At 34.2% G+C, this 24,417-nt stretch overlaps 1 protein-coding gene across 1 annotated transcript in view; it reads left to right on the top strand.

The window, feature by feature from the left end:
- Positions 1-13,720: 13,720 nt before the first annotated feature.
- LOC132557906 (uncharacterized) overlaps positions 13,721-24,417 on the top strand; it is a 65,824-nt gene continuing 55,127 nt past the window's right edge. The window contains exon 1 of the mRNA XM_060222430.1: positions 13,721-13,787. Coding sequence (XP_060078413.1) covers positions 13,733-13,787 — 55 coding nt within the window. The 5' untranslated portion in view covers positions 13,721-13,732. The remainder of the gene's footprint in view (positions 13,788-24,417) is intronic.

Raw genomic sequence — 24,417 nt, forward strand, 5'->3', positions numbered from 1 at the left:
CTGGTAATGGCTGCGTCCGTGACACACGAAGGTTACATGTTTTATCACAAATCAGGGCAGTTCATGTTGTTCAAGTGTAAACCTGAACATTTTGACGTGCCATTAAGAAAATCCTGATTTGCTCTTCATGGTATGAGAGCACATCTACTACGCCACTAAATCATCGCTTGTCAATATATATGAATCAATTAAGAAATGTTGATCTCTCGCTTTATTAGTACTGACATTAACACCAATTAAAAAAACAAAACCTGTATCTGAAACGTAAACAATACAAGCTAAAACCCAGACTGTGGCCTGAATTTGAAAGGTATTATTTCCTCTACTAAAACGTCATTATATACCAGACTGAGTATAAAAAATGACTTATTGGATATCTAAGTGTGTGCATATGACGTAAAATCCATTTGTTTAAATGTAGGAACCTAGATCTAGATACATTTGTAGGTCTGATCTCAATAAAGATAATGTGATAAAAAGTTCTTAATTTGCAGTTGTGTTGATGATGTTTGAATGGGACAAGATATTTCATCTTTTATTGTTTTATAAAGGTCATAACTCATTAGCCTCGAAGCGCTGCTATATTAGAACAAAACATTTCCCTGCAGTTATTGACTATAACAAAACGCATGCGCTCTCAAATAATTCAGCTAATGATAAAATTACAGCTTGATTTCGAATGAAAATAAATTAATTTTCATTATTTTGAATCTTTATTTTTATGCAGTCTTAACTGGTATTTTGAATTTTTGAAATGGATGTTCACTTGTCTACATATACATCTTCTTTTAAGGGATAATATTTAAGAGATATATTTAACATAACATTTATGGCCTAAATAAAGTGCGATAAGTCCTTATATGCCCTTGGACTATTACCTGTAAAAGAACAGTAAAAATGAACATAACATTTTATCTGAATCAGATATAGAAAACATACATAAAGTGTTTAATTGTATTCAAGTACATGTGCTACATCTCAATCCAAAATGCAGTTAGCATTAATCAATGCTGAAAATGACAAACACAATAAAAGCTGTCAACAATGATGAAATGATCAAGAATCAGATGATTGTAAAAATGTCTGTTGAAAGTCAACCATGCCCAAGAGTAACAATACTGGGAATGAGCTCCATATTTAGTTACATCTTCCGTAGTCAGGAAAGATCATTGTTGTCAAGGTGACCAAAATAAGAGGTAATTCTCATGACGGCAAGAATCCTAACCATTGGTGGAAACCAGCCATTCCATAAATTATTCCAGAATGTTTTAAAACGTCATCCATTATTGACAATGAGGAGATCGCAAACTTGTGTTAGAGTGTGAGTCTGCATGTCCAATGAAACACTTTCCTTCCTGAATCTAAACGAAATAATGCAGTGTTTTGGTGAGACTGTGTAATCACTAACTTTCTTCTTTACATCATAATGATACTAGTGACTGGTAAAAGGAAAAGAATGTAAAAGTCAGACATTGTTTAACATTAGAGACTATGCCTATACTAGATTTGGACTCAAATTGATTATCTCCTTTCTTATCGTCCCCGCTACATGTACAAGGTAAGAAGATACATAGGGGCAATATATGGAGGCAGATTCTTTACCCCTTTATCCATGTCTAAAACATGTATCTTAATTATCTTAAACACACTGAGTATCATAAAATGTATACATAATTAAACTGAATGTTTTAGTTAGTATAATGATCTGACCTATTCACAGGAGCTGTTCGTTTTATATTCATCATTTTCAGCAGCAACTATATATATTTGTGTCAGATGATTTTTTTTAATAATGTTTGTCATATATATGAGTTATCTGAGAGGATACTTTGTAGAAACAATGCATATTATTTTACATTCACATCATGTTATTTACTCATTAGCATGCTTACATTTCAACTGGACCAGGTGATGATAATCAATAAATTCAAGCGCATGTAACTTTTATGCAAATGCATGTCAATGTGAGACATGTGGTCAGTTTGTCAGAAGCCACTTAATTTTCCAATTAAGGGTGAATTCCTCCTGGTCTTGTAGACATCTTCCTCACAGCACCCGTACAGAATGAGAAAGTACCATACATGTTAAAATGGGGAAATTATTTAAATGACATATTTTTGCATTCAGGGCAATTATAATCTACATTATGATCTTCATTTTGTTATGGTTTAATTTGAATATCTTTGTGTTTTGTCATTTTTCCTTATTTGAGATTTTGTTGCACTTTTGTCTCAAATTCAAAGCCATTGGCCACATTCCAATAGGAATGAAAATAACTGTCTGTATACAGTGAAAGGTATTATCTCTATATCATATAAATTGTTGATCTCGTATATATCATATATATCAATAGGGTTGATGCCCTTTAAATAACATTAACAAGGGAAAGGAAAAGTTTTATTTATTTACAGACATATCGGAGTCTTGATTATTTATTTTGTAATTCTCGAAATCAATTATTTACCAGTTCCATGTAAAACTTTATGTGACTATAGACAGCACAATTCAGTGATTGTTATTTGAGAATGACTTTTGACATATACATATATTGGAAGAAACTAAGCACTTAATGACAAACTATCAAGCGAAACGTCTCTGAAAGGAAGCAATTAAAATTATATAAACAATATATACCTATTTGTACTTAGAACTTTGGTATGGAAGTATTACTTGTGACAATCAAGCATACTTTCTTTGGGTCGCAAGAATTTCTTTCAAACGGGAAAACACTCGGAGGATAACATTATGTTAAAACATCTACAAAATATATACAGAAACGTAACGTATATAAGCAGTTTATTCCTTGTTATTTTTTGTCATTTAAAATTCATCTTTATTCATTTTTTCCTAGCTTCAAATATACTAACTTATAGCTTTGTTGTCTGAGACTGATAATTGAAATAGATCTGAAAAATTACTGAGCCACATCGATTATCAGATATGAACAAACAGCTGATAAATACTTTTAATTGCAGAATTTAATTTGAATCTCTTTCAAAGAATACAGAGAATGTCCATGGCGCATTTGTACCAAATTAATCTAAAAGTATACTATATCTTGTAGACATTTAGAAAACACTTTGATGTTGTATTGTACAATAGTCTAGCGTATCAAGCTTCCGAAAGACTCAGCGAAATAGTGACGCCGTCAATAACCCATCGCTAGTCTATTGTATCAAGCTTCCAAAAGACTCAGCGAAATAGTGACGCCGTCAATCACTCATCGCTAGTCTATTGTATCAAGCTTACAAAAGACTCAGCGAAATAGTGACGCCGTCAATCACCCATCGCTAGTCTATTGTATCAAGCTTCCAAAAGACTCAGCGAAATAGTGACGCCGTCAATCACTCATCGCTAGTCTACTGTATCAAGTTTCCAAAAGACTCAGCGAAATAGTGACGCCGTCAATCACTCATCGCTAGTCTACTGTATCAAGCTTCCAAAAGACTCAGCGAAATAGTGACGCCGTCAATCACCCATCGCTAGTCTACTGTATCAAGCTTCCAAAAGACTCAGCGAAATAGTGACGCCGTCAATAACCCATCGCTAGTCTACTGTATCAAGCTTCCAAAAGGCTCAGCGAATTAGTGACGACACCAATCACTCATCGCTGGTTTCCGTGAAATATTGACATCACAATTCCTTAACATTGGTCTAGTATATCAAGCTTGTGAAAGACTCGGTGAAATAGTGACGTCACTGATCTTCTGTCGTGATAGATTCTGTGTGTTATCTCTGTTCATGTGTAGTAGGCTAGTGATTGACCCTATGAAATACTATTATCAAAGTCTTGTGACGGTTGTGGCCTTAAAAACCCCAGTAAGAACGGTGTTATCAGTACTGAATAATGCTACTCTCAGGACATAATTTGATGATTGTTTCATTAAGGCTGAAATAACTTGTGTATCGAATGTAGTCTCAATTTTGTTAAACAATTAATCATGAGCGAAAAAATTGTTTCCATTGTGGCACTTAGTAAAACTATCGTTTCCTTTGAATCTACCCTTTACAATTATTCTTAATTACTTTTCTTTCTTTTCAAAGTAACAAATCGATTTGTTTAAAGTGGGGTTATGTACATCCAGGAGTATGGTGATCTTAAAATGAGCTCTCCGGTTATAAATGTTCATGGTTTTGAGGGTTCACTGAATTCCTATATATACGGATACACATGTCAATGGAATTAACATTCAACGGCAATTTCACGTTCCCGACCAGTTGTACTGTCAAAGTGATTTTAAAGTTTTTCGATCTCACACATATACACGTATCACACCTGAAAGTATGTTATACGTTCAAGAGTCAATTTGATTGTCATAGAAAACTCAATACTGGAATAATCAACATGATTATGGATGGTAGCGACTACAAGCCGATACTGGCAGTTCTAAGCGGATGCTAGCTGCCAACAATGTGAATGTCGTGAATGAGCGAAAATTGTGTCCATGGCTTAACATCTCAAGGGTGTCATTCTTACATACACAACTTAATTGTTTCAGATTACCCTGATCTCCATCACTCATTTTGCACGACCTCCAGAACATTGATCGGCGAGGAGAAATGCTTTTAGATGGTGGAATTACACCGTTACAGTATAAGTGAATGATGATACTTCTCAACTATTTCCAGAGTTCAATTCCACAAAGCGGTGGTTTTTTTATTTGATATTAGCCGTGCGCGGCTATCATTTGGCGATCTATTCTGTTTTTCTTCAGACCGACGCGCTAAACCGTAGGTTCAATATCGTTTAAATATCGGGAGACCAACACTTTCTGTACGACGGTGTTTGGAATGCTATGAAGAACAGGACAGCAAACGGTGGACTATCGACTTTTGTTGTTAAATTATGAGTGACAAGGCCAATCCGATTTGTTAGAACAAGGTCATGATAGGGTCAGCAGGAAAGCAGTCGGAAAATACAACACGTCGGTGGAAATATAGCATTGAAATTCTGTCCGATTAGGAATCGTTGGTTAGTAGGCATTCTGGAATCATTTTACATTGACACACAAACAATCTAAAATATGGATCGACAGAAAAAGATAGAAAAACGTAAATCCTAGTAAAAGTAAACGTTTTGTTTTTGGAAGGATACATGTTAAAACTTTTTTTTAAAATGTTGATACATATCACCTGTGTATGTGTTTAATCTCTGTACAAAAAATCCTCAATAGGAACAGTGGTCGGAGTCAGGAAAACGGCAATCAACAAGTTATCAATTATTCACTAATCTATCAATACAGTATAAATCATTTATCATCGAGACATTACGTACATAATGGTTAATGAAGGCTGTCGACGTTTCTTAGTCTAAACTTATATTGCAATTCACAAAGGACCGAATATAAACATAATCCGTCTTACCACTTGAAATCGTACTTGGAACAAACACCTGCGCACGGATGGTGATGACACTCTCGGAATAGCGTATATACTGTTATACTTATCTATCGTATGATATATCGATAATTGCATTTTCTATGAAACGTCATCCCCGAAACGACATGTCTCTTAACAACGTTATCTATATATAATATCTACTACGCACAAATAGCTGCACAGTTTGACAGCTGATGTAACTTCGTCACCAAAATTCCTCGGGCCTTACAATGTCTCTGATACGAATATCCACATTGTATTGTGACACCTGATATCCCTAAGATCTTAGTAAATAAAATTGACGATAACGGCGAACGTTGTCTTGAACAATACAATTACAAAATATGAAACTTTTTTTTAAAAATTACAATTAATGGACGATGAAATTTGTTTATGTCTCAGCCATACAACGTGCTATCCAGGTAAGATCAAATGGCATAAAGAAATAACAAAGAAATAAAAGTGTTTATACAAACTTTTACAGTGGATGAAACTGGGACCAAAATGGAAAATCTAGCAATAGATGTTTAGGTTATGACTCATAATCAGTGTAAGTAACATCATACTGATAAATAAACTTAAATAAACACTGATAAGCTCAACAAAATTCGAATTTTACAATATCATAGGGTAAATGAAGGCATTATCAGTACTTAATATTAGCCTTGAATGATTGGGCTCAAGACCATCTGACAAACATTGCCACATTTCTTTCTTTGGAATCATGATTTAAAGAACAAGGTTGTAAACACACATCATGTAAACAACGTAAATTTAGTAAGTGGTAATATTACCATAATACAATGGTATACTATTGTCTATCATACAGCAAAATCATTTCCAAATCTGATGATTATGTTTCGAGGGAGGGAACTTTAGATTTAAATGACCAATGCTTTTCGTGTCAGTTAAAGACAACACGTTGTCAATTTGTCCAAAAGTGATCATATCCTCCTAATAATTTTCTCGATTAACTCAGCCTTACAGAAAACTTTTCTCGAACTGTTTGCTTGAATCTTTGTTTCCAAAGTCAGCATAGATAGTAGTCACCACAATTTAATCAGTCATGAGTGTATCTTAGTATATGTCATTTGTAATCAAAATAATCCCAACAGTAGATCACGACCATATTTTTGTTTTACTTTGATGTTTTTCATTTTCATACCAGATGATCTTATAGAAAAAAAAAACAATTTAAGGATGACTATAAGATATTTTTTCATTTGTCAATGTCGTCATCATTTTAATCCAACTCTATTTTGTGTCATAATTAATGGGAAGTATGATACTTGTAGAAGAAGTTGGAATAAGGGATATAATGTTACAACCACAAGTGCTAAAATTAACCTGTTGTTTGGATGGATTGTCAGTCGTACTCAGAAAGATAGAACAAGATACGAAATAATTTATTTGATGTCGCATGCGAAAGAACATTTCCATCTTGTGATCTGTGATTACCTCAAACAAAGTATGAAAACAGAATTAATTCGGAGTATAACAGTATTCGATTTAAAATAATGTTAAGACAAAGTTCCAGATTGATATAATCATTCGCTCCCTTTAGGATAGGATAGGGGGATGTCAATCCCAGGGGAAAATTAGTAAGTTGTTAAACATGACGCTTGCCAAATATTTGACAGCTTAATAATCTTCCATCGAGGGTTGATATCTCCCCATCTAACCCTAAAGGGAGTGAACGACTTTTTTATTACTCTATTTTCCTTGTCCGAATGCAAGACGTATGGCGTATAAATAGCGACGAGGTTTTTCAATTTTTAGGACAACACGAGATTTCAGTTGTATACTTCCGGGCCATGTCAGTGATATCACTTAAATTGTTTTCAGAACGTGCAAAGAGCGCGTGTAGCTTTTCTCAACCTTAGGGTGAGTCAAAGAAATCTCACTTCGGAAAAAAGCTGTCCAGGGTAAGAGAAAAGAAACACGGCATATGACAAAAAATACACAAATTCAAACTAAAAACTTATGATATAAAGGGTAATTAAATTTGACCAAACCCTCTAGCCACTAAATGTAACAAGAAGTACATGGTAAAAAAGGCTCAGAGAACAAATAATGAGACAATACTTACCTATATGTACCCGACAACTCTCTGAAGGTATTGCCGAGAAAACCTTTGGTTTTTTTTTTAAATCTGAACGAGTTTCCTACCTCAATTCGTAAGTATACAATTGAAATTATTTAAAAATAGAGGTGCATTATTCGACACTTTCATGTCCATCATCCTGATGGTTGAGAGTATTATATATTTAACAATGTTCATCAACGACATTCACTTGTATTCTTTTTTTTTTTTCTTCTTTATTCGAGTTATGTCTTTGTGTCAATAACTAGAGCTGGGATAGTGACAAGGTAACAACAGGACGTCAAAAAGAGTTACATTATTGTCAAATAATATCAAAACACAAACTCATGAAAATGAATAAGCGACAAAAGCATTCAAATAGCAATAATTTAAACATTGGAAGTCTATATAAAATCTTATAACTCGAAATATGTGAACTATTTTGCTTTTTTTTTTTTTATATATCATTTGTAAAATCATCGAATGACTAGCATTGCTTGTTGACTAAATTTTAGCTCTGCTTTTAAACCAGCATGTTCGGAATTCAAGAAATTTGTTCTTCTTTCAAGGTTTTTTATAGACCCATCTTCTCAGCATTCTTGGAATTTGTCTTGACTTCGTCTTTACATTACTTACGTCCTATCATTAACAATGGTCATGCAAGTATTTAATGACAAACGTATTCCAGATCAACCTTTGATAAAACAAATGATTATTGGGTATGCAGACTTAGATAACAGAATCACTTTCGTATGCGGTTTTGTATAATACAACTCTGTTAAAATAATGAAAATAGTATTGTTTTAGCTACAATGTGCTGAAAATCAATCAGTAACTGACGATCGGGTGAAGGAAAAAGCAATAGCGCGATGGATATACACATGATATATCGCTTTAGCTGGAGGTGCTCATTACCCAGAATAGTACAGATAGTCTGTGGGCTAATTGTATACAACCGTTGTAACAGGGTTTCATCCTTACACATCTATCAACTAATAAAAACACACTGAAGAAAATAACGGAGAGTCGTATAAAGACAATAGGAAATATGAAACCAGAGCGAATATTCTTACAGGTGATTACGGAAAATAATGATGTACTTTAACTTATATATTGTTTTATTCCAAATGATGAAAACAAAAAACAAAAAAGTAAAAACAAAAACAAAACTATCTATATGTTTACCGAAAGCAAGACGTTTCAAAAATACGTCTTACTGCAATGTATAACAAATAACAAGGTACAAGTGTTCTTCTGGGATGCTTTCTAGACATATCGTCATACCCTCGTTTCTAGTAACATTAAATATGTAACTTTTACAGAAAAATGTTTTAGCTCAAGATGTATTTCAATCATTTTTGCTATTTAGATCAAATGGTCATTGTCGAAACCAACATATATTTCACGTAATCATCCAAATGCAAAATTCTGTATCGTTACATCGTCATTTACCAGTGAATACACGAGGACTGATTGATAAATTATGTGGTTGTATTGAAGAAGTTAAGCAGGGATGTCCTTTTTAGCTCTACTATGTCCTGACTATCTAAGGTTGTGTACACGAAGACTGTTATTATTTGGTCAGTTTATGTCGAAGGCAAGTCACTTTTGGAAAATGAACAAAAACGCTGAAAGCAGTGATTCAATATTTGCATAAGAAAGGTCTAGCACCTAAGGATATCCATACTGATATAGTAGCAACACTAGGGAATGATGTTCCTTCATATGCTACAGTGAAAATGTTGGTGGCAGATTTAAAGTATGGCAGCAAGAGCCGTGGGGGATGACACCCGTCCTGGAAGCTCTGTCACAGTTGTAACCTCAAAAAATGGTCAAGTCCATGATAGTGTTGTAGGTGGCAAGCGAGTTAAAGAAAGCTATTTAGCCTGTTGGGATTTCACAGGAAAGAGTACATTCCATTCTTATATAATATCTTGCAAAAATACATAAATAAATGATGTACGTCAGAAGTCAAAATCTTAAATATGAGGCTCTCCGCCCTCGTATGATAGCCCTTTTTGATCGCCATCGACATCAACATTTGTTTGTAGATAAATAGTCGATAATACCGTTTTAATTACCGTCATGTATTGGATGGTAAAACACTGTTGTTGTTATTATAATGCCGAGAGTTCCGATATCATTTTCATAGCATCATGTACTGGTCCCGGTTGGTTATAGATAATCAGCTGTTGGTTAAAATTTTCAAACACGAATAAAAACCAAACTGAATAAAATATTGATTATTTCACAGCTATAGACTGTCAAGACAGGTCAAATTGATATATTTTAAGTGCTAATCTGCATTTAGCAGTCTTATTTGTTCACTGGTAGCAATCTAAATTTTTCACTCAACACTGGGCTAACTTTTGAGCAGATAAGACCTGGTTAATAGATAAATACTTCCGATGATTGATATAGTTTAAAACTGGCATGTATTGGTTGATAAAAAGTTTCTGTTATTGTTGTAATAAGGTCATGTATTGGTTGATAAATAGTTTTGTTATTGTTGTAATAAGGTCATGTATTGGTTGATAAATAGTTTTGTTATTGTTGTAATAAGGTCATGTATTGGTTGATAAATAGTTTTGTTATTGTTGTAATAAGGTCATGTTTTGGTTGATAAATAGTTTTGTTATTGCTGTAATAAGGTCATGTATTGGTTGATAAATAGGTTTGTTATTGTTGTAATAAGGTCATGTATTGGTTGATAAATAGTTTTGTTATTGTTGTAATAAGGTCATGTATTGGTTGATAAATAGTTTTGTTATTGTTGTAATAAGGTCATGTATTGGTTGATAAATAGTTTTGTTATTGTTGTAATAAGGTCATGTATTGGTTGATAAATAGTTTTGTTATTGTTGTAATAAGGTCATGTATTGGTTGATAAATAGTTTTGTTATTGTTGTAATAAGGTCATGTTTTGGTTGATAAATAGTTTTGTTATTGCTGTAATAAGGTCATGTATTGGTTGATAAATAGGTTTGTTATTGTTGTAATAAGGTCATGTATTGGTTGATAAATAGTTTTGTTATTGTTGTAATAAGGTCATGTATTGGTTGATAAATAGTTTTGTTATTGTTGTAATAAGGTCATGTATTGGTTGATAAATAGTTTTGTTATTGTTGTAATAAGGTCATGTATTGGTTGATAAATAGTTTTGTTATTGTTGTAATAAGGTCATGTTTTGGTTGATAAATAGTTTTGTTATTGCTGTAATAAGGTCATGTATTGGTTGATAAATAGTTTTGTTATTGTTGTAATAAGGTCATGTATTTGTTGATAAATAGTTTTGTTATTGTTGTAATAAGGTCATGTATTGGTTGATAAATAGTTTTGTTATTGTTGTAATAAGGTCATGTATTGGTTGATAAATAGTTTTGTTATTGTTGTAATAAGGTCATGTATTGGTTGATAAATAGTTTTGTTATTGTTGTAATAAGGTCATGTATTGGTTGATAAATAGTTTTGTTATTGTTGTAATAAGGTCATGTATTGGTTGATAAATAGTTTTGTTATTGTTGTAATAAGGTCATGTATTGGTTGATAAATAGTTTTGTTATTGTTGTAATAAGGTCATGTATTGGTTGATAAATAGTTTTGTTATTGTTGTAATAAGGTCATGTATTGGTTGATAAATAGTTTTGTTATTGTTGTAATAAGGTCATGTTTTGGTTGATAAATAGTTTTGTTATTGCTGTAATAAGGTCATGTATTGGTTGATAAATAGGTTTGTTATTGTTGTAATAAGGTCATGTATTGGTTGATAAATAGTTTTGTTATTGTTGTAATAAGGTCATGTATTGGTTGATAAATAGTTTTGTTATTGTTGTAATAAGGTCATGTATTGGTTGATAAATAGTTTTGTTATTGTTGTAATAAGGTCATGTATTGGTTGATAAATAGTTTTGTTATTGTTGTATAAGGTCATGTATTGGTTGATAAATAGTTTTGTTATTGTTGTAATAAGGTCATGTTTTGGTTGATAAATAGTTTTGTTATTGCTGTAATAAGGTCATGTATTGGTTGATAAATAGGTTTGTTATTGTTGTAATAAGGTCATGTATTGGTTGATAAATAGTTTTGTTATTGTTGTAATAAGGTCATGTATTGGTTGATAAATAGTTTTGTTATTGTTGTAATAAGGTCATGTATTGGTTGATAAATAGTTTTGTTATTGTTGTAATAAGGTCATGTATTGGTTGATGAATAGTTTTGTTATTGTTGTAATAAGGTCATGTATTGGTTGATAAATAGTTTTGTTATTGTTGTAATAAGGTCATGTATTGGTTGATAAATAGTTTTGTTATTGTTGTAATAAGGTCATGTATTGGTTGATAAATAGTTTTGTTATTGTTGTAATAAGGTCATGTTTTGGTTGATAAATAGTTTCTGTTAATGTTGTCATGTATTGGTCGATAAATAGTTCCTGAAAAATCTTTTACTTGACAATGTAATAAGGAAAAATTCTCGAGTCAAGACAGGTCTCCTCAATAGACGTCTGGGAGTGTCAACAAAGGTGTGAATGATCAAACACATTGTGTAACATGTGATCAAATATATTCTGTCATTCTTATTTCGGATCCAAGATGGATTTGCTCAGTGAATCATGCGTCAAAAAAACCTCATCATTCGTTACAAGTCGGTTTGTCAGTGTTTTGGGCGATACGGGAACGGTCTTGCCTGAGTCGGCTGACTTATGGCCTCCGGTGTACGGTGCGACTGATGGCCTCCATTATACAGCGTGACTTATGGTCTCCAATGTATGGCGAACTCGACAAATACACCACTTACAGTTTCAACATCTCAAATAAAAAAATTCTGATAACCTAATAAGTGTGCATGCTCGTAGGAATATGTAACCGAAGTGAGGAGCTGCACTTACCAGCCATGACACTAAAAGAACAATTGGATTTTCTGTACAATTGTAGGGTTCCTATAACGCTATCCAGGTACCAATCTTCTGAGCATGTACAACTGCTCTTTCTTCCGCAATAAATTGTTGAAGACAAATGGTTTGCATAAGTTCGTTTCCAATTATTGAATTGTTGAGCGAAATATTAGAAGAAATTGTAAACAAGTTACACGCAGCGTATCCCTAAATTATTCGTTGCTCGTTCAAGCGCCTGATGAAGAAAGAAATATTCCCATTTATAGAATTAGATCCAGAACTGGGTCATACACGATATGCTATTTGTACCAACCCAACAATATCCAAAGTATAAAGCTATAACTGCCGTTGACGATTACCGCAAACTGTATAGCTACAGATGGCGCCACACCCTCGTTGTAGTTTCTACATGGGGTCTTGGTGTTATGGCTGCTGACTATGGAGCGAATTCCTGATTGATTTAAAATATTACTCATTATCATAGAGAACGTGAAATGTTTCCGATACGATGTGGAACTTTCAATACTATTTCTCAGACTGTTAATGAGCCGTATCTTACAAATTGTATGTAGGGACTCACGGGAGACGCAGACCACGTGAGAGTGTTGAGAGACAGAGCTGGACCAGCTGGCGGGCTCTATCATTAACAAAAGGACTGCTAAAACAAACACAAACATACTTTTTACTTCAATACTCATAAACGCCATTTGAAAGGTATTCAGCTGTAAGCAAAACGCCACAATATGCGTAGCTATTAATCGTGACAGCGATAGGTCAACATTCTGAAATATGAATTTTTATAAAATAGCGCGGTAATCGTCAATGTGATTTATTATTGAGGACAAAAAGGTTGGCACATTGATATATTCGACGTAACAGCAATTGACCAGTGGTAGTAAGGACTGTTTGGATTTATTTCCAATTTTGCGTGGAAGTTATGAAATCATATTGAGGTACTTCGTTCTTATTGGTTATATAGTTATGTCATTGAGGGAACAAAAACCTCACTTCTGCCTCACAAGCAAAACAACGTCATTTCTATTAAAAACGCAGTTTCACATTTTCATATGTAGATTTTATGTAAATATGTGTAATGTTATATAAGTTTATCTATATAGACATATATATTTTAAAACACAACAAATTATTATATCTCAGTCCAACTATAATAATTGACTTCCGAATACCCAACAGTTACTTGTTTGTGATGTATTGAATAAGAATGTCGGTGGCCACTGTAGGACAGGCAGACCTAGCTTTGTGGTGTACAGAGCGCTTATCAGACCTGTCTTGCGCGAGAGTAAGCCAGTGTGTTCCGCGGTGTCTATCATAGTCGTGTGATTCTTACATCGGGACACCCTCCAAATTCTGTAACAGACATGGAGAAACATTACATTCTGTGTGCTCTAGTGATCGTCTGCTGTTTTTATGGGGGTAAGTAACTTTTTGATAAATTTTGTGTTTGACTCATCAGTTCGCTGTGTGTTGACAGAAAAGGTCACTTGAACAAGTCTGTCAGTCTATTTAAATCACTACAAGTTAAGTATGCTACTGTATAGCATTTAAAGACTATACAAAAAGTGAAATATTTATCAAAATATTATACGCTTACTCTTACATTGTCACGGATGGGAACATACAGAGAAATGTGCAACACTAGAATGCATTTGTTTGTATATATTTGTATGCAATCTAAGACTATATCAAGCTCAAACACCAGTTTTCGTGTCAACATATACAAGATTTACAAAGAAAGAAACATTAAGTTACGCTTGTTTAAATTTTTTGTGGGCAATTGTTATAATTTCGGCTATGAATAGAATATCATTCTCAATAAAAATATATTTTTATTGTTGATCGTTAAAATCCGGATTGATTTCCTTGGTAACATTTAGAATGAAAACTAAAAAGTCAATGTTTAAAACAGTCTCTTTGGTTTTCATAATGAAAAACACATGTAAGGTAGTTTATGGACTTTTCTAACAAGTAACTTCACTTAAAGATGACACACCCCGAGAAGACCTGGGTGATACCCTGTAAATAGGCGCATGCATGAAGAGTCATAGGGATGCTTTGTCCGGCACTAATTATGCACCGACCATTCAACACGCGCAAAAAAAAAAAATCAATATTTGTTGGAGCTCGGTGAGGGGGATGTCTTTTGATCCCCGATCTGATTTACATCTGCCCCGCATCTAGGTCAGCGTTTGGCCGCTGGTGGTTCAGATAACTGAAGGCGTGTGTCATTTAGAGGGAACAATTGGGGAGACATATTTAAGGCATGCAAGGTCGCCGCATTTACATATAGCAGAGGTCGTGGTCTGATTTTTAATCCTTGTTTTCGCTGGCACTGACCACATACTTGGGGAGTTGAGTTAAAACGCCAAATCTGACCTAGAAAGACCGATACCCATGGATTTCTAACGATGTGAAGTGTCATATAAATGTTTGAGCTCAGTACATTTAGTTTAAATGGTCACTGGAACGACTTCACAAACGGATCAAGTTCAGTAACAAAACCAGAAGTGGTACAGGAATATAATTATTGTTTGAAATACAATTGCTTGTTTAAAAGGCCGATATGTATTAAAAGGTGGGGTACATTGTTAGAACTACTAAACCAGTGTAAGTATGAACACGTGATCTCGTTTGTCTGTATGAAACGTGTTCTGAAAAGTTTCCATTAAATTTGTTTACATTTCCTTGTCATCATATAAACCCTTCGATGGTTCCACTCTGTCACGTGTTTTAGATCAAGTTAGGTATTTGGGACAGTTATGTATGCATTAACTGGGTCGGAATGTAGAACGATTTAAGTGTACCGTGTGTGAATGTATCGACAGGGGTTATATCATGACAGGAAGGGATCCCAGTTCTCTATATCTGAATTGTAGAAAAGACGTCACTTCTCATAGTAATATTCGTATGACAAGTGCTACGTTGCGTCATTTGATACCGGCCGGTGTTTGTTACCTCGACAAGTTCGCCGGAATAATGTTGAACTTTTCAACTAAACATAACTATATTTGTATAGGTATAAAGTTGAACCTTATATTGTCAGTGTACCATAATACATGTGGTAGTTAATATAGAAAACACAGTGTCTTTGGTTGACTGGTTACGACAAAAATAGGAGTAGAATTACTGTTCGCGTGCAAAGTTTTATCTGAAAGATTTATTTTTAGCATAATCATCCACTGAAATAATACAAGCATACCCATACCTGTTGTATACATAAAACCATTCAGCCTGGTCCCTACATTTACCGTCACTATGGCTGTTACGAAGTATAAACGAGGCTGAAAGAAATCATATGTCATTGGACAGTTAGGTTGTTTCTTTCTTAAATCAACCCTTGTTAGCATTAAACTTATTTCAAACCAGTTACCAAATATTAGAACTATCAATATTGTGGTAAAATAATCAAATTACGTTGTGAAGATGCTTTAAATTTTCTTTTGTATCATTAGATTAACGGTGTGAACTATTGTCTTTTATGATTGAAATTCAACAATTAAGAAATCCACAGCGAGTATCACATTTTTGACCACTGGAGACATACTTAGCACTGATATCATATGATTAACAGCTGGAAACTGACAGTCTGTTTACTCTGTATAGCATCCATTCCAGGAAGACTGTTTATATTGTTTAGCGTTACATTTAATAATTTGGAAATAATTCATTTAAAAATATGTTTATGTTTTCACTCTTTATCAATCGATGTTTACCTTATCAAACATCCTTTCAAATAAGAATATTTAGAGTTTCTGTGTTCCTGTGTTATACATCATCACTATAGTTCGGGATGTCACGATAGCTGGTGATCTGTATAGGATTAGGCGGTTCTGTTACTGATATATAGACATTACACATGTACGTTTTAACTTTACATAGATTTAACGTCATTATATTAATGCTTACTTAAAGATTGAATCTATTTTTGTTTGATTTATGAATTAGGTTTCTTATCCATATACGTTCATATTCTAATGAATGCGAGAAAAAACAATTGTATACATTGTTATATAATCGATAAATGAATGTTAAAATTATTTTACCATTTAGAACTTTTGAAATCCGTCGCTACATAATCATTGAGATAAGAATATAATGACACATACTATTTATTTTCAATTGATATAAAAGTCTCTTACACATTTTCACTGAAGTATGCAGGACGACAGTTGCACGATCCTTTTACGATTCATAACAACCTCCAGCCTGATGTTCACGGAGACAATCGTTGATGCTATGTTGCTGAGTTTTGAACGTCGAATTAATGAGAAATTCAACTGATATTTAGATCTTAATCGTCTTTAACAGGAATCATTCAATAATGATGGAGCCAGTCACGACTTTAACAGCTATGCTGCAGACGACAACCACATTCATGTCACTTAACGTAAAAATAATCTCAAAATCGTTGCGTTTTGTAAAATTGTATTCAAGCATTGTCAATTTTAAATCGTTTTTTCATAATCCTGACTTTTTATTTATAATTAGCAAATACCATCCGAATAAAATTAATAAAGGTTTGCTATCTGCGGTTCTCTCTCTGCAATATATAATACAAGTATAGAACAAACAATACATACAGATGCAATGGATATTAATATATTTTATCTCATCATTTGGAATTTAGAAACATACAAATTGTAGAATGTTGAATGTTATTATGAAATTTCCCATTCGTAAACATTGGTGAACATGTCTCCTATGTTACGAAAACAACAACGTATGACTGAGCTTTGTATATCGTCATTAGATTTAGGCTGTAAATATTTTAAATATTCTTGCATCATACGTGTGTGTCTTTTCCGGCAACAACTATCTGCATAAAGTCATATACTTTCCAATATATATTAAAGATTATATACAAGACACACTAGTTAATTGAAATAATGTCTTATTCGTAGTATGATGTTCGACACAGAATGTCAATATGTTAGTTATAACTTTCATGAAATTATTAAATTTTCACAAAGGCACAGATGTACCTTAAAACTGACTGCGATAAGTGCGTTTTAATTAAGCTTAAACACACATAGCTTTTAAAATCATTCATTTGGATTACAATCGTTTTTTTTTTTCCTCGTTTCATCGAATTTGATTTGGAATTAAGATTTTGTGTTGACATGTCGGTGTGCTCTTTGTTTTAACACGATTATCGATGGGATGGATATTACGAGTGATCATATAATCGGTTTAAGAATCGTTCATCTTACGATTACCGGTGATAAATACAGGAACTTAACACTACCTTGTTACAGCGGCTCCCCAGAATGCCGTAAAACTGTTCCAACCAATGCAGAAATGGATATCATTCATACTTTGTATCAACTCTTGGGAAAGCAGGTCGATAGTAACGACATGAGGGAAATCGTTTATTGTCTTTTATTGTATGAGAGTTTGATTTTAGTACAATTATGTATATAAGGTAAAATCAAATTAGATTTAAAAGCGGCAATGATTCATTTTAATGTCCCTATTGAACGTCAGTTCAATAAACCTTTTTTATGTTTGGAAGCGAATTTTAAAGTTGCTATTAATCTGCGTTAGTGGAAGAATACGTGATTCGATTATTTCAACATTCTTCAGAGAAAGTGATGACAGCGTTACCGTAAGTGTTTTATTCGTGCGCTATCAGTGACGAAAGCATGTTACCTCGCGTAAGGGATTTGGAAAACCGATATATATAAATGTGCAACTGAACGAATTATACGGAAATCCTTCAAAATAGTATTGAGAGGTTATGACTAGTTGTTCCAGAAAGGAAACCTTCTTATGGATCATCGAAATTGCCCAACATATCAACATATGTTTCCTCAACTAATGACATGTTCCCAATAAGCATACCAATAACTTACGTCAAACACATCTAACAATTCAAATCTCTTCACGAGATCCTAGTGTCACCATAAGTCATTATATCACCAAATTCTGTTTCGTTGTTTAACATTGAGATCGTTATATCAGGAATCCTTCAGCTGTCTATTTTCTAGCTTGAGATGGATAGCTTTACAAATGAAATCTGATCGTTCCTACATAAGAGCATTTCTGTATATTGATGACCTAACTGGATTTCTAGAAAATACACCCCAACTGTTCAATGCCCACTTAAATTACTTTCAAGACCATACGATATGAAATTGAATTGTCTGCTGACAGTTTCTTCCTGTTCGCTATATATGGTAATGATGCTTTTCTCGTTATGATTTTGAATTTTAATCATTCCCTCAAAACCTCATGGTCCTGCTCTCTACATTGTTGTGTTCTTTGGTTATTTCCCTACGTATGTGTTAACTACGTAACGCTTCTTCTGTCATTCGTTCGCTCGGTATTATAGAGAAAATTATAAACCGACTACTTCTCCAAACATGATCTGATCACCGTTTGCCTCATATTAAATTCATCCCATTTATCACCGAGTTATTTGGAAGTAGCTCTGGTAATTTGTCAATTATCTACAAAACGATTCAAGGAGATGACAGCTAACATTCTCCATTTGGAAATTGTGCAATTGTCCGGGGAAAACAAATGTTTGTCGGTCTTAAGATCGTGATTCTTTACATATCTCAGGCGTTAGTTTTCATTTTATTATGGACTTTGACATGCTGGCGGTTTCGCTGTGGTCATTCGTCCTTCACCTTTGTGTAACATTGTTAACCAGTCTCATACGCGTTTAAGTATAATGACTCGAAGTCTGATGATCTACCAGCCAAAGAAAGCTCAAGCTAGACGCCTGTGCTGAGAATTGACCTTGACTTCATACTTAAAGGATATTTTCATTTGAGCAAAACATTTAGAAAACACTTGAAATTAGTTACTTTATTGTATGTCAGGTCTGTGCTTCTTATCGTATGGAAGTGACAGTTCCCCTCTCGCGTGGCCTGTATAATACCACGCTTAATGTTTTATCATTATTGGATTTGTTTATAACATCCTGAAAGCATAGTTCTCCTTTGGAACGAAGATACCTTTTTCCTCGGGGTTAAAATCTCTCGTAATGTGTAGACTTTGTATAGCCAATGATCAAAACTGCCCTGTTGATTCAAGTGACCAACCATGCTATAGATCCTAACTTTATCCAACGACAGCATGTTATAGTTTGTTTAAACATTTTTTTCTGTCCTTAATAAGTACATTGTACTCAGCTAAAGCGAGACTAACTAAGTCTTGAGACACTTGACAGCACAGCTTCCTTGTTCACTTTTTTGGGTCATCATCTATTTGGCCTCTGTTTAATGTTCAGTAGAAAAACATTGTTTGACTTCATACAAAAAGATTTTAATTGAACTCATCATACGAGGAAAATATGGGAAAATCTTTCAGGAAATCACAGTGCTTTGTCTTTAACATATCAGTGATATAGGAATGTAGAGGTCAAAACTTTGTACTTTTACAAATAGGACAGCATGAGCTAGTGGGAAAACAACTTTCAAGAAAATATAGCTCTCTATCAGGAATATATGTATATATGTATATATATATATGAAAATTTGATCAAAACATTTTTTGTATTTCAAGGGAGGCTATCCTCATTTCATCGCCTTTGTTTATCATACAAATAACGGAGTGTATCAAGTACGTACGTTGTACCAGAACGTGTCGTCACGTTTACTGTTAACTGGTCGCTGAAGGTATTCCTCCTCGGAACAAGAAAAATCATTCCCATTGATAACAACTGATAATACTGGTAAATCCCAGTAGGAAGCAATTGACGAGACTGGAATGTCTTTACAAAACAGATGTAACATATTGGCCGGGAAATCTTTTATCGATAAACCAATTAGCAGGGATGTTAGAGCGAATGAATAATTCAACACTGGACAGTCGATTCTCTAACATTGGACAGTCTAAAGTTCACTAAACGTCAATAAGCATAACACCCCGGAAAAACAAGTGAGATCGCCAATACTTTCCTGCCGAACAGCCAGAACTTATGCATATTCAATTAGCATATACGATTAGGCAAAATTGTCTTAGAGGAGGGTTTTTCTTTATCTAATAGATATATATAGCAAGCGTTATAGCTATCGCCATGGTCTACACTTTGGGATTTGGCAATATCAATAAGATCATATATGTACTTTGTACACGGACACCTACTTAGAAACGCTTTATCATCAACTCACTCTGTGTTAGAAATTCTGATACACACACGTAGTTTCCATAGAACTGCTTGTTCTTCATTTAGTAAACTAAGAGTATATTTAACGAATACTGTTTCTTGTTGGAGATCAATTGTATACTAAGTAAAGTATGTTAATGCTCTCATCCTTACATCCATACATGCGCACTGTCAGTATTCTCGTGTACAACTAAATGTCGATATAAAGAGGGTAGTGTGATATATCGAGATATATATATATGTAAACAGTGGAAGTATCCATTATGTTCGAGATAAAGGTCCTTATGTGTCACTAACTAGTCAGTATAAAAATGGGCCCTGAAGATATCGGTTTACAAGATGACCTTACATACCAGTCTAAAGAGCGATATTTCATCATGTCGTTGTACTGCGGGGGTTCAGTATGTTATCGGAACGAGATCTGTATACGTAGGTGTAAAGAGGTTCCAACATGTCGGTATAGTGAGCGAAAAGCTCATCGGGGTGTATGAATAAGGAGATAGTTACAGTATAGAGAAGGAAGCTTTAATGGCATCTGGTCATATACAGTCCCAATTTTACCATTAAAAATACAATATCTCGGTGTAATCTATTAAGAGGGAAACCAAAACAACAGCACATAGGAGACAACCCAAACATTTTCATAAAAATCAAGTTCTTACATAAGAATGTATATATAGCAAAATAAATAATTACAGATGGAAATCAAAGCGGGTCGGTATATAGTGGGGTCATAAAAGGTCGGTATCAAGAAGGGTTCATGACGGGTCGGTATACAGAGGAAAAATAAGCCGTTTGTATCAAGACAGGTTCATAACAGGTCGGTATATAGAGGGGTTAATAACAGGTCGGTATAGAGTGGTGTCATGAAAGGTCGGTATCAAGAAGGGTTCATGACGGGTCGGTATACAGAGAGAAAATAAGCCGTTTGTATCAAGACGGGTTCATAACAGGTCGGTATATAGAAGGGTCAAAAGACGAGAGAGAGAGGGGGGAGGGAGGGTGGGAGGGAGAGAGAGAGGGGAAGGGAGGGAGGCAGAGAGAGAGAGAGAGAGAGAGAGAGAGAGAGAGAGAGAGAGAGAGAGAGAGAGAGAGAGAGAGAGAGAGAGAGAGAGAGAGAGAGAGAGAGAGAGAGAGAGAGAGCCATTTGTGTTTAAGTGGCTCTTGGAATTTTAATGGTAGTGTGTTGGTGTGCCGTTTGATTCATCACGTCTATAGTATTTCCGGGTCCTCTCCGAGACAACACCGTGCTCTTTAACTTGATGCTATGTTCTTGGAATGATACCAATAAAATGTAAGGGTAATGTTCATACCGTATTGGATGATTCAATATATTCACAAGATATACGTAGTTATAGAAATACCACTCTGATCCTTTTTACTACCACTGGCGCTTTCTGAACATCGATTTTTCTGGAGGGTGTTTTTTTTCATTCTCTTGAATATCCCTCGGGTGTTGTTTCGCAACACTGAAGTATTCTGTTCTCATATGATATCAAAGTTAAATGTCAGTTGATATCCCGGAGCGTTTACAATTGTATGATGACCTTCACTGCGTTGGCTGGCTATAAAGATTTTTACAACTGCCCATGCATCTCATAACTCTATACAACAATCAAAATTTATTATAAAGTTGTCACGTGGTGATATCTATATACCGTCATTATTGCAGAATGATAGAACAATTCCGAAACACATATAAATGAAAACAATATGTTTAATAATGTACAAGTGTTTTTTGTCATATACTATGATATATATGTATTCTCATCCTACAATGATCTTTTGATTAGGGTTAACAGCTTCAAAAATAAGACGGTCTTCACGTCATAAAAACAAATGGATGTTAAAACAGAAATCCAACTTAATATTTTATATAAGTTTTGCAGAGAAGACATTTTGGTGTCTTCTGTGTCTATGTAGCTGAAGAGAAAAATATCAATTGTCTGTGTAGGTCCACATCCTTTATCATATAAGTTATTTTATAGGTTACCATTGATGAGGGACGTGTGTACAATAAACGGTATATTAAATTAAATATATCAGTGCAATAAACATATGTTATTGCCATATTGAATGTCAAACGATTACACCTGTTATGAATGTGCACACATACGGCATTCATACTGCATATGAACGCCGTCTAAAGAAGTTGAATACTTATTTTCTTGCATTTTCCGTTTTTTAATACACTAGAATAACTCGCTTAGAACATTTGTTGTACTGCAGCAAGAATATCCATGTAAGACCTATTACCTATACTGTACCTTGTTCGTGATTATTTATCATCACCAAGATTTTAAAATATAGTTTGTCTATTGTGAGAGATCCGAAGTACCCTATTACATAGTTGTTCGTCACCCGAATTGACTCCATGTGATGATTGCAGTGATGGTCTGAAAGTTAAGTAATGTAGCTGTAAAAACGAGTAAGTTTTTCAATGCAAACATTAGATTGATTTATAAGCCATGAGGCAATGGAAGTTTGTTTTCATAAATACCTTCAGCACTTGTTAATGTCAAATAACACTGGGGTAGAAACAAGCGCGCTGCTTCCGATGTTTCCCTACAAGTATTGGTTTAACAGCTGGCCCACTTACACTCGAAAATATCCCAAACTCAAACAGCTGAACGTTTTTGTTTATTTTCATTGTCTATCACTCTCTCGGTTTGAAATTGATGATGACGAAGAAATCTTTGATATTTAATCACAACAGAATGAAGGACTTGCATGTATGTACAGAATGTGAAATTATCGTCAGCAGGGTTTAATTGTGCTGAAATATTCATTTAAAAACTATAACGACCATACTTTCTGTAATATGTCCTTCAGCAAAAAAGTAATTGCAAGTAAGCAGTTGTTCAACCCTCCTGAACCCGTCGAGAAACATGTATATTTTATAGGCTCTGTGTGGCACATTGCTTCCCGACATGTACTTTTGACCTTTCGCTCCTCGTAGTTTCTGTTTTTCTAGTAAAACGACTCTAGACGCTTCGTCTTATGTTCAAAAAGACTTGCTACTTCCGATGAAATGTACATTATTTTTGTATCCTTTCTGTGTTCTTTATACTCAAACTGCGATAAATCATTCTTCACTATCTCCCTAGAACAACGAACCAAGAAAAATTTTCATCTTTTTCCCTTTATGACAATATTTTTTCTACGAAACTTAACGACCTGTATGAAGACGTAGAGCGATGAAAATATGAACGGCCGATTTCATGAGCGTCGGAATTACGTAATTAAATGTTAGCGCTGGATTAAGTACTGTAACCAATACATGTGACAGGAGAAATGCTAAGGTGCTGAACACATGCTTTGTACGACAGTGAAAGCGGGCGGTCTGTACGCCCCTCTGATCATGTTCCATTTTCTGTTAAAGATAGGAGTAAATCGTGTAATACCGTTCTACTCGATATATTACGAGAATGGGTCAATGGAACGAATTCTTAGATTTCTTCGAGCCGTATATATACTACTACTAATTAATAATTAATTAATTTAATTAATATAAGAGAATCACAATGATTTTTAGCCCTTCTTTGTATCACATAATGTATTGTAAACCTTCCAGTTGGTGGGCAATGAAAAATTCTATATACAATTTGCTTGTGTTAATTTCAAGTCGATGAGAAACTATACAAACAGGGGGAAGCTCATCTAAATTCACGGTGTCATGAATGAAGATAAAAAATAAACCAAGCAATAAGTCTATGATAGTGATGACCTGAAGAACGCAATTTTTGATAAAGGTTTATTAACTTTGGATGTTGTGAACAAGATGATGAATTTCTAGGTAAAACGTTAGGCAATATCGACTAGATCATAAGAGGCTCTCCGCAATCTCTAAATTGTCTGATTTCCTTTGTGATCCTCTAGGTAATTACCAGAAAACTGATACATTTTCCTACATTAAACCTTAAGACAGAC

This window comes from Ylistrum balloti, unplaced genomic scaffold (genome assembly GCF_031769215.1).
Source record: "Ylistrum balloti isolate Yb309-2 unplaced genomic scaffold, AGI_CSIRO_Ybal_v1 Utg370738, whole genome shotgun sequence".
Lineage (NCBI taxonomy): Eukaryota > Metazoa > Mollusca > Bivalvia > Pectinida > Pectinidae > Ylistrum > Ylistrum balloti.